We start from the raw sequence: 13,311 nt of genomic DNA, 5'->3' as shown, positions 1-13,311 counted from the left end.
AAGAATAAACTTGATAAAGATTTACATTTGTAGTTGGCTCTCAATATCATACAATGGGGACAGCAGGTATCATTTATATGCCCCACCTATAGGGCAATCCTTACATAAAGCGTAGGTTCAATACCGGAAGCAGACCACAGTAGGATAACCTGGCTATGGGTGTATTTTTAAGCAAATAATGTTATTATTAAGAAGTATAAGCAAATAATGTTATTATTAAGAAGTATATACAGGCTTCACACTTGTTCAAAAAAATTATTCGTTGTTCTCAATTTCGGATTTTCCAAAAGTGTTTTTACACAGGATATTTAGTTTTGCCTACAGCAGACCAGGTAAGATAGGAGTCAAAGCAAGATTATTTCTGTCTTTGGGATAGATACATTTACTTTCAAATATGTTTTTAAAAAACCATCGTGTTTGGAATTGTGTCATTTAGGGTCAAAAATCATGATATTTTGCAATTTTTAAGCTTTTTTGAAGTGGTTCCGATGATTTTCATAAGACGAAAAATAAGTATACTTATCCTTCACAGCTGTATTAAAAAAGCAAATGTACAGATTACAAATATATATACTTTTGGTAATATGTAGGGCTAACTGGTTATACTTATATACATTGTATCTGTAACATGTGCCTTATTTTTCGGAATTGGTATTTTTAGCTGTACTCTGCTACCAACAGCATTTAGTCTTCATTGGTGTAAGTTCCGGCCTATCACTTGGAGACTTAGCACGAACATTCGGCAGCCTCCCAAAACACACATTCGCACTCACTACACGCATGCATATCGCACACACGGGAGGCCGTCCTTAAATGACCTTAGCTGTTAAAAGGACGTTAAACAAAATAAACCAAACCAATCCTTGGTGTATGTTCTCGAAAAAGGAAAGGTACGGAGAGCTACGGGACCGGGACCGAGACATCATAATACCATAACCCCTCGTCAAGAAAGCGACATGTTTAAACATTTCAGTGGGCGGCGAAGCATGTAACCAAGACCGAGTAAGTATATCATACCGAGAAATAACCTTTTAAAAATAGTGTGCATCAGACCCTTTCGTGTATGCTGTTCCGTATTTGAAAACAGGATATCAGTGGTGACACATTTGAACGACATGAAGTAAGTACTCGTTCTTTTATTCAGTACAAATCGCATTGCTAACATGTTAATTTATTGATCTTATATATACATCTCCTCATGATACAAGTAATCTTACTCATTTTAAGGAAACGTAGATCTCATATCTGGTACATGGACAAATAACGGACGTATTGTTATCCGCAATTCGAGTGGCGAGAAATCTCAGGTTACCCGTCTTGACGAGCTCTCGGCATATCCTGAACCCCCCTCCCAAAACCCCTGGAATACGTACAGTCAAGAATTGGATTCCTGGTACACCTGATACCGGTGCACGTGCCAAACCGAGAACCCAACCTATTGAACCTAATAAATAAACTGTGTTCCTTGTCTGTATATTTTGTTTGTCCACTATATATAGCCCTATGTGTGTTAAGTCTGATCACATGAAACCCACTACATTGTAATTCTAATGGGCTCTGCATTGCTAGCATAATGCGTACAGTGTATATGTATGGTTATTATCCTGATTATACTAATTACTCTGATTTTTCCTTAGCATAGTCTATACAAGAAACGATTAGCATGTATTCACACTCATGTGCATGTATATATATGGGAAGTAAATCAAGATCCCATATTTATTTCTATCTAATGCAACTCAATATAGTAATATTTCTATTTCTAATTGGTATATACATGTATGCTTCCCATACTGATATGAATACTCAGGTATTGGAATTACTAAGATACACATGTACATTTAATCTAGTTAATCTTTTATTCATTTTTAAATGGTACAGTTAGTTTTACATATTATATTGTTGATATGCAGTTACATGCATATTAATCAGTGTCATCTAAACATCTAATAAAAAACCCATGTATTAATGTGAATGATCATATGAATGTACATGCACTTGATTTCTCCCGGAGTACTGCTTGAAATAATGTGTGTATCTACATGATTTTTTTAAAGAAAATAAGTATACTTATTACAATAAGCTTGTTTTGTACTTTCCACACAAGGCAGGTCCTAGGTAGGTTGATGGTAATATTTAAAAAATAATATGACGCAATGTTTGTATCTCCACCTTTACAATCAGAGATGTAAAATTGTAGATCCAAATTATACACGTGTATACGTACGTGTCTCGTATATATACATGAACATACTATACCTCTTCTCCATATGAATAATACTTGTAGCAAAATACATATGAAATGACACTCATATTGTATACCTCACCGCGTTTCCTGAGGTTTCTTATTAATTATTTTTCTATTTAATGTATTCCAAAAGTAAATGATAGTTATATCCAATGTAAATCCACGTGCACACTCAATGTTACAAATCGGCGTGCCTGCTTTTATGCGTATGGCTATCATAATACTCTTATGAAAGAGCACACCTCTCAACTGAATATGATTACACTTAGTTATGTATATAGTCTCTCAAATGTAAGTTTAATTATTTATGTCATGTATTCATTATTGCTAATCTCTTTACTCAAAAGGAATTATCTGACCCATTGTTTGATACTTTGAAAATAATACAATCCAACTGTACTGAACAGTAAATGGTAAGCAAACTGAAGCTTGGTTAAGTGTTTGAGAGACTATGATGAGAATATATGATCGTGATCACTAGAGTGCTTTCACGTGGTCTGTATATAAATAGCTGTACGTTTTGTTTACAGTTTTGAAAATGTCCATCCATGTAAATAGAGGGATGTCTTCTATGATTTTTCATCCATGTATGGTAATTACTTGTATATATGTATTACTTTTGTGGACTTTGCCCACAAATCGCTTATTTTTTCACATTTTGTTTTATTATAACAATTTTAAGACTTGCCCAGTCTCAATGTATACATTTTCACTCGTACAGGTACATACGAATACCAGCTGTATCACATGCCCTATCAAATATATTATAAAGATATGGTTATTTGATAATGACTAGTAGAGTAATATACTTGTTCTGTGGTAGGGCATGTAGAATCACCGGGGGCAACGTGTACTTATTTGTGTTTAATTATAAATTAACTGTACAAAGTATTGCATACAATATAGCATGTTATCTACCCGTGTATTCTACACCAATAGTTAACAACTTAATTATTGTTCTACATATCATTGGTATGTTAATAATAATTAGTTGTGATGTTGAACTAAATCCAGGTCCCTTACACAACCTTGATATTTCCCACCTAAACATAAGATCACTAAGACATAAAATAGATATTATTGAAGCTGAATTATATGATAGTGACATTATCTGTCTAACTGAAACACATCTCGCTCCTGAAATACCTGATTCTGAACTAATGATTCAATCTTATGAAAATATTCACAGACTAGACAGGAAAACTGGCCCCGGTGGTGGAGTTTTAATATATCATAAAGATAATATTGTAACTAAAAGAAGACATGATCTTGAACAAGATGAAGTTGAAATGTTATGGGTAGAGGTCCACATTGAATCTCGAAAATTTTTATTGGCTTGTTTATATCGACCGGAATCACCAGTTAGATATTGGGACATTCTGGACACCATCATTGAAAAAGCCATTAACACAAATCTTGACATAGTGATAACTGGTGATATCAATGTCAACATGCTTAATCTTCAACCTCATTCAAATCTGGCTAGAATGATGACTAAATTTAATCTTTCAAATCTCATAAAGGACCCTACTCGTATCACCCCAACTTCATCAACTTCAATTGATATTGTTTTTACTAATAATACAAGTCTGATTAATAATGCATCCGTACTTCCTCCAATATGTAGTGACCATTGACTGGTTCAATTCACTATCTCCTATTCAGTTTTCAAAAAACAATCTTATCGTAAAAAAATCTTTATATATCAAGATGCTGATTTTGATAAGATGAACAGACATATTTTAGAGAAGGATTGGGATAATTTAATCAATATGCATGATACGAATGAATTTAATAATATTTTATGTACAGACCCGTGTACGTTCGCAGTTCCGATTTAAGCGTAGCGTTTCCGTAGCACTTCCGTAGCATTACCGTGTCACTTCCGTACCATTTCCGTATCACTACCGTAGCATTACCGTACCATTTCCGTAGCACTTCCGTAGCATGTCCGTAGCGTTTGCGTCCACTCACCGTAGCATTACCGTAGCATTTGCGTTTACCTATTTTCACTCGCTGACCGTCTCATAACCGTTCGGTAGAAAATTTTGCGGAGTGTATTTTTTATCGAAACGAAATTTAGTTAAATATACTTACCGAACGTCACTAAAGCATAGTAGCGACAGCAAATATTTTAATAAGGAGGTGAGAATTAAATACATATGGTTATACATCTTTCTGTATTGTATCTTTGTTTAGAAAAAATAACACTCTCACAAAAAACAAGTCAAGTCACATGGTCCATCGATCTTAGTGTGATAAAAAAATGGCGGATCCTACTATAGTAGTCGACGCATTACGATGGAAACTAAGATGAAGATCGTGTCAAATAAACAATATTTCCTTTACTGTGCTATTGTCAAACCTTTAAAATAGTTCCATGTAATATGCACTGGTCAGGCTACATGTATAGGGTACAAATGGTCCAGACAGTATCACACAGGTAAACTAGGGTAGTTAGACTTAATTGTCAGCGATGATACAAACAACACAGCATGTTGTACACTGGTCAACTAAAGGTACGGTATTCTGTGGACCAAGTGATACTAGGTGTGAAAGGTAGAACAATAAGAGATAATTATGACCTACAGGTAAGGCTATATAGACTGCTTCATAAAACTTGGCTTCCAACATTAATGAGAATGTCATCGTGATCTACGGAGTTATTCATTATTTATTTCAGTTTTAAAACCCAAAGGTCTAATCACAAAATTGATAACAAATTGATAAAATCAGAGACCGTATAAATGTGATATATATTTCTCTCGGTAAAACTACGACAGGAAATTCAAATCTATATCTTCGGATCATATGTGATATATATGTATGTCTCTGATAAAGTATAACAAGAGTAAATTAATTACAAAGTAAGAGCAAATACGGTATGTAAAGTGCATACACATGTGAAATAGAACTGATGTCCTAAATAGAAATCATCCAGATAATCAAGTTAGTCTTGTTATGAACAGTAAAAAAGAGACTTAATTCTGAAAACAAATCTTCGTCCGACATAAATCTCTCAAGTGAGACGTTAAAAAACTGTCAGGAATATGACAAACGTAGTTTTAATTAATTAGGACTCTTTTAAGAACCTTACAATTTCTTACAATCCAGCATTTACAGGGATAAAGCAGGGTTGAGCTACTCGACCTAGTCAAAAAAAGGTGTGGAACTAAAAAAGTTAAATTGTCCTGTAAAAGTTCGATCAAGCAGGCTATGTACAGATTTGAATAAAAATATATGTATTAATGCCTACATACCAGACTAGGTAAGTTGAATTGTGTACAAAACATGTAATATAGACTATGATCATTTAATTTTGATTTAAAACACGTAAAAGATGTAAAAGAGAGGGTGAATCATTTGAATCGCGTAGTTTAAGGACTGATATTATACAGATATGTTTTGTATCATCACACTAACATCATCGTCAAAGTTGGAATAGCAAAAACTTTTCTTCGTGGCAACGTTGCTTTACTTCATTAAGAAACACATCCGCTGCTAGTTTGATAGAATTTTATAATTGGTATGCACAAAAAATATTTGCTTTGGTATAAGGAAAGGACTAAGATAGGCTATGCCTGATGTCCAATGCTATTGACTTAACATCATGTCAATAAAATATGTTGAAATTGAAATTGAAACGTAGATCAACCCGTACTCGATTGTTAAAAAACTACTTAAGAGGGTGTGTCGCATTATACCATGGAAACATTCAAGTTTGATGAACACATACGACATCTGGCGAATCGGTCCTTTTTAAATTGTTAATGAAATCATTTATTAATCTTTGTCACCTTTATAGGTAAAGGGAGTATTTTGAGGAACACGTATTATATCTAGGGAGTATTTTGAGGAACACGTATTATATCTAGGGAGTATTTTGAGGAACACGTATTTTATCTAGAGAGTATTTTGAGGAACACGTATTATATCTAGGGAGTATTTTGAGGAACACGTATTATATCTAGAGAGTATTTTGAGGAACACGTATTATATCTAGGGAGTATTTTGAGAAACACGTATTATATCTAGGGAGTATTTTGAGGAACACGTATTATATCTAGGGAGTATTATGAGGTTCATGTATTTTCACAATCTAATTAAAATCTAGATGGTCATTATCACTACGTTACATGAACATCTAACAACATCCCATAAGAGGTCACGTTCTGATGACCTGTGAGATGTGTGTATTTCACTTTCAGGGCGAATTGGCATTTTGTCGATGTCATCGAAGCAAGACATTTCGTCACATAATACATCTGAAGCAAACCATTTCGGCACAGTATATAGCTATATGCTTTCTGGGACGAAATGACTTGAAACAAATTGACAGCTTATACAAGCTATGCACTCTTGTCATGCTAATTCGGACATATAGAATCACTTCCAAGATTCTGGAAGTAGTCATTTGATTGGCTAATCCAAAAGGTCACCCTGACGTGACCCCCTTATGGGATGTTGTTAGATGTTCATGTAACGTAGTGATAATGACCATCTAGATTTTAATTAGATTGGTATTTTCAGAAAATATTTTAAATTGCATGTAATGTATGAAATATCTTGCAAAAGATGTTTTAAGAGCAGATAATATTTTAACTGTACGCTCATGAGAAATAAAGTACATTACATTTAGACAGACAATAGCTTGGTAGTATTGGTCACACCACTTCTTGTCTGTACTGCATACATGCAATATACAATTTGGACTCAACACCGTCATATGTGTATTTTATACCACGCATCACTGCATGCTTCCCACCTTCCACAATTGACAAAATACTCTCTACCACACTCCATTGCACTCACAATTTTCGTATATGGCATTGACCATGAAAGGATTGGTGTGCAGTAGAGTGTGATAGCAATTGCTGTAAGAAATAATTAGTTAGTAAAATGAAAAGGATCAAATCCGTGGTTGATAAGTTTGAAAGAATTTATAATCAATAATTACAAAGTTAAGTACTGATGAAAGGATTAATTTTGATGACACATTTAAAGTTAAGAACAGTAAAATTTGAAATTATTATTTCCTGAAAAAAAGTTTTAAATCCGCAGGAGCAGTTCTCTTATACAAAATTATACATTCAAATGCATGTATATCTTCCTTTGGGATTGATAATATCGTATCTAGATAGTAATCCAAAAATGTCCTATTGTGAAATATTCCCAAACCACTCGTTATATCACATGTTGAAATATAGCTTAAGCGAAGAATTTACTCCATTTGAAAATATACTTGTGTCCATTAGGATGCATAATGACATACTGCATAGTTAGTATTATTAGTATAGATTCTGGTACTGAGAAGTACTCGGTACAGGTACAGGTGAATTTTACAGAAAGCATAGAAGAGTTGGAGTATGGGGACCGACTCTTACAGTATGCTGCAAGTCAGTTATTTCATGATTTCTCGTCACTCGGACTCTAAGATATGGCTGAATCTAGAACTAGGGGGTGGGGTAAGATATGTCTGATTCTAGAACTACGGGGTTGGGGTAAGCTAGTATTAGAAATAAGCTTGGTAATTATTGATAAAAATAAACTAAGGGTCTAGTGGCCAGTCTAGAAGAAGCCTTATCCGTAGCCGTAACGTATCGGTCATTGGAGAAATCGTTATTGAAGTGACAAGACAAAATTGAACGCGCCTCATCTTGCTTAACCCGTGTGTCCCTTACTCAGCAATGAACTTAATCATGGTCCTGACCCTACACAACTAGACTTCGGGAAAAACAATGAAGTGAACTTTTCTCGCTGTGACTGTATATGTTCTTATGATACGCTCAGAAGTCTAATGTACTTGCTAATTTACTCTTTGTAATAAGGAATGCACCTCCGATTACAATATATAAAGTGATCCAGAGTAAATAACACTTCTATTGAAAATGTTTGCATTAAAAAATGCGTGAAATGAGATAACTTCATTCCAAATTGACTGGTATGAAAATTTCAACATTGGAACGTAGAAAAATGCTTGAAGAGGATTAAACTTTATTATAGTAGCTGGGTCTTTGTTTTTTTTAATAACACTCATTACGACTATGTGGAGCTGTCAAATAATGAGCAGATTTCAATTTCAACATATTTTGATGTTATATCAATATAGGATTGGACATCAGGCAGAGCCTATATAAGTCCTCTCCTTACATAAAACAGGTAAACAAACTTAAACATATTTACATACAACCCATATGGATTATACAATAAAAAGGGAGGTGTCTTCTCAGTTTGTACTAGATTTTTACATCATTAGAAGAAAGTAACTACTTTCCAATTTCCATCGAGTCCATTCTCCAACATTTGTGCATTAATATGGTGTTAGATGTGTACTGTATATGCTACATAACTAAGTTTCAATAAAGAATGGAAATAACCACACTCACCACACGCATGCATGTCGCACACACGAGAGGCCGTCCTTAAATGACCTTAGCTGTTAATAGGACGTTAAACTAAATAAACCAAACCAATTTTAGAAGAGTATTAATATTATAGTGATGGTGATAATCTTAAGTGTTTATTTGTGCTAAGCTTTGAATTAGATATTTTCTAGCATTATTATTAAGGACATTCAAACATGAAATGTTGAATATTTTCAATTTCACAGTTACATACACATACTGCTGATTCAACTAGGTGATCATTATTAAAATCTAAATTTAGGTTTGAGGCATTCTTTCTTAATTGGCATAGTATAATGAGCAGATGTGGCAGACGGTGTTTTTCTTTGACTTTTTTTGACAATTTTAGTAATTAACTTTTACTATTTTCCTTCACAACACTGTTATATTCATATATTAAATTACAACGGAAATGTACATGATAGGACAAATATATGAATAAAGTAAGCTACTATGGTAGCCGGAAAGCATTTGACACTTTTGTTCTACAACAGTAGCTAACCCAATCATTGACCGATACTGGTGCACAGGCGTGTCTCAGTTTAACCCCCATACAACGACGCTCATATCCTACATTATCTCTGGTTGTGTGATGAGTTTAGAGAAATATATAAAAGCACGCCATGCAAAACATGCATCTTTACATACGTGTTGTCGCGCCGGCATATATCCCAGCAACAAAATGCTTTACCATGTTGACATCGCAATGTCGGACAATAACCGGAAGTGTTGTTTTTTGCCGGGTGTTCCTTACGTCATTCCAAAAAATGCCGCTTACGTAATTTAGAAATGCAAATCATCCGTAATTTAATCAACATAGTATGTTTGAATAATTTTAAGGACAGGTTCTCTCAGTACGTCAATAAACATCGACTGTCTACACAGACGCTTTAACATAACTTCCCAAAGAGGACGAAATGATGCAGTTTATTTAAATTGCTTTGCTATACTCTATGAAACCCTCGATTTTTATTAAGAGCTTATGATATTGTCATTTTTCGAACAAAATATGTACACAGAAAAATTTTGTAAACTTTTTTTAATTTTAGAACAGTTGCAAAAAATGATATACAAACTGATATAAAGCACTCTTGATGACCATGATGAAAGTGTGTTCGATGTATTACTATGAGAGGAAACAAAAGTAACCGAAAAATACCCAAGTTGAGGGGTAGATGACCCCGTCTCTTCTCAAGTCCGGTCAGGGGCCGTTTCTGTGATTATGTAATGGTGATAATCACTTATGTATTTCTGCTCAAACTTATAATTTCTCTTGTTTCTGTTTTCAGCCACTTGTCCGAATATAAAGTCCAAGGTACAACTTTACTTACAGTTTGTATCGTGATGATGTATTTACTCGCAACAATGAGTCCTGTCGGATGGTCCCGATACCATAAGAACCTCTATCAACCGTCCTTTCTGGTGAAGTCAAGTCCTGAAATGGTACATGTTCTATACTATAACCAGCCTGAATGGGTGAGTGGGAAGGAGTTCAACGGTTGTCAATACCCATGTAAAATGATCCCGCGATCAACAAATTTTTCCTCTGCAAAGTTTGTTATTTTCCACGGACCACGACTAAATTCTAGAAAACCACCAAAGAAGTCATCTGGTCAGGTTTGGATTATGCATGGTATGGAGTCCCCGCCTCACTATTGGAACGACTTGTCACAATGGAATCATTTGTTTAATTGGACATTTACGTATAGAAGAGATTCCGATGTTTTATCACCTTATTCAGGATTTCAACATACTCCACGAGATATAACACCATCTGTCGAGTGGAAAACAAAAGACAGATCATCAGCCTGGATGGTTTCTCACTGTAGAACCCCAGGAAAACGAGAACAATACGTAAAAGGTCTCCGGAAATCTGCTGATGTTCACGTGTACGGCAACTGTGGAACATATAGATGTTCACGCGCCAAAGAAAGTGGTTGTATGGAAATCATCCGAAAGCATTATCGGTATTATTTGGCATTTGAAAATTCTTTGTGTGTAGATTATGTAACAGAAAAAGGGTTTAAAACATACACTTTTTCTCCATCAACAATCTCAGTGATGAGAGGTGGATCAAATTATTCCCTCTTCTTTCCACCCAGTTCATACATTGATACAAAAGACTTTGAAAGCGCCTTTACATTAGGAAAAACTATCAGTATGAATGCAAGTGTAATGGAAAATACGAAAATTGAACAGTTTTTCTCATGGACAAAATCTCATTCCATAACCCCAAACACGATGGACCACAAGAAATGGTGCGATTTATGTGAACGTATTCATCATGCTGAGAGTCACAAACGTTTGTATTCAAATATCAAAAACTGGTTAAATGACAATCTAAGACCGGGATGTAAATCTCCAAGCGATTTGAGGTAACTGATTTATTTTGTTTTATATCCATGTTAAAAGGATTCAGTTTCCGTCACCAAAATATTTGAAGGGCATATGTTGCTAACATTATATTTACATTCTATCCTATTTACACTCCAAATATAGTATAGGCTGCTAAGATGGCACTTTAACTAAAAAAAACAACATGAAATTTTCTCATTCAGATTTTAAAAATTGATTAAGCGAAATTTAGTTGCTTAATAAGTGGCCTCAAGCGCTGAACTAAATTAGCGAGGTTTAACCTAATATGGTTACAAAATGTACAAGAGATACCGTTTGCGAATTGGCGACATATATCTCAAATTTTTACTTTACGAAAAATGCTACGATTTCAAACAGGCTCGTGAACATTATTAAATGTATTCTCTTTGAAACATATGCTGGATAAAAAATCTGTATTAATTACATTCATTTTTAATGAACAGAACTTCGTTTGATTTAGTAATTGGATTACACAATACATATTGTATTTGCAATATCAATCAATGCCTTAATGGAAATAATGGAGAAGTCAGGCAACTATATGTGTACGTGTGGAAAGGGGATATACGTAATTGTGTGGGTGTGAGGCCATTGATTCATGCTTTCTCTCTAGACGATTATGTTTATTATCTACACTCGTTACACTGCTACCTGTTGTCCTCGGCGATATAGCAAGGAAGGTGGTAGAATCAAAATGTGATGAAATATAATAAAAAAAATTTATTCTGAATCCTTAATTTATTTAGTTAAAATACATTGAGAAATCACAAAGTATGTCCGAAAAGATATACCGGTACGCTTTCTCTGTAAGTTCTTGCTGCAAGGCTCTGGATTTTTCACTGGTAAAACTGATAATTGTTGATTTCTGGCTATTAACAAATATCAGAAGCCAAACTTTGACACTCAGATATACAATACAAACATAATATGATAAGAAAGCACCAGTTGATTTATTACGAAAACTTTGTGACTCTAACTCTGACTAACATGTACAGCTGGGATCAACATCTATAGCTAGGACTAACATGTACAGCTGGGATAAACATCTATAGCTAGGATTAACACCTACAGCTGGGATAAACATCTATAGCTAGGATTAACACCTACAGCTGGGATAAACATATATAGCTAGGACTAACATGTACAGCTGGGATAAACATCTATAGCTAGGATTAACACCTACAGCTGGGATAAACATATATAGCTAGGACTAACATGTACAGCTGGGATACACATTATAGCTAGGATTAACACCTACAGCTGGGATAAACATCTATAGCTAGGACTAACATGTACAGCTGGGATAAACATCTATAGCTAGGATTAACACCTACAGCTGGGATAAACATCTATAGCTAGGATTAACACCTACAGCTGGGATAAACATCTATAGCTAGGACTAACATGTACAGCTGGGATAAACATCTATAGCTAGGACTAACATGTACAGCTGGGATAAACATCTATAGCTAGGATTAACACCTACAGCTGGGATAAACATCTATAGCTAGGACTAACATGTACAGCTGGGATAAACATATATAGCTAGGATTAACACCTACAGCTGGGATAAACATATATAGCTAGGATTAATACCTACAGCTGGGATAAACATATATAGCTGGTATGAATACCTGAACTAAAGGATGGACACATTTAGCTCAGATAAACATTATAGCTAAGATTAACACCTATATCTGAGATAAACATCTATAGCTAGGATTAATACCTACAACTGAAATAAACATATACAGCTGGGATAAACATCTATAGCTAGGATTAACATCTACAGCTGGGATAAACATATATAGCTAGGATTAACACCTACAGCTGGGATAAACATATATAGCTAGGATTAACACCTACAGCTTGGATCAACATCTATAGCTAGGATTAACACCTACTGCTGGGATAAACATATATAGCAAGGATTAATACCTACAGCTGGGATAAACATCTATAGCTAGGATTAACACCTACAGCTGGGATCAACATATATAGCAAGGATTAACACCTACAGCTGGGATAAACATATATAGCTAGGATTAATACCTACAGCTGGGATAAACATCTATAGCTAGGAATAACACCTACTGCTGGGATAAACATATATAGCAAGGATTAATACCTACAGCTCGGATAAACATCTATAGCTAGGACTAACATGTACAGCTGGGATAAACATATATAGCAAGGATTAACACCTACAGCTGGGATAAACATATATAGCTAGGATTAATACTTACAGCTGGGATAAACATCTATAGCTAGGATTAACACCTA

The 13,311-nt window shown here is 34.6% G+C and overlaps 1 protein-coding gene across 1 annotated transcript; it reads left to right on the top strand.

Moving 5' to 3' along the window:
- The first annotated feature begins 987 nt into the window (after positions 1 to 987).
- On the top strand, positions 988 to 11,758 carry LOC117314549 (alpha-(1,3)-fucosyltransferase C-like). Its single transcript, XM_033868617.1, has 2 exons — positions 988 to 1,120; positions 9,942 to 11,758. The coding sequence occupies exons 1-2, from the start codon at positions 1,116 to 1,118 to the stop codon at positions 11,029 to 11,031; spliced, it is 1,095 nt and encodes a 364-aa protein (XP_033724508.1). The 5' UTR covers positions 988 to 1,115; the 3' UTR covers positions 11,032 to 11,758.
- Positions 11,759 to 13,311: the final 1,553 nt, after the last annotated feature.

This window comes from Pecten maximus, chromosome 16 (genome assembly GCF_902652985.1).
Source record: "Pecten maximus chromosome 16, xPecMax1.1, whole genome shotgun sequence".
NCBI lineage: Eukaryota > Metazoa > Mollusca > Bivalvia > Pectinida > Pectinidae > Pecten > Pecten maximus.
This window is presented reverse-complemented; position numbering and strand designations above follow the sequence as displayed.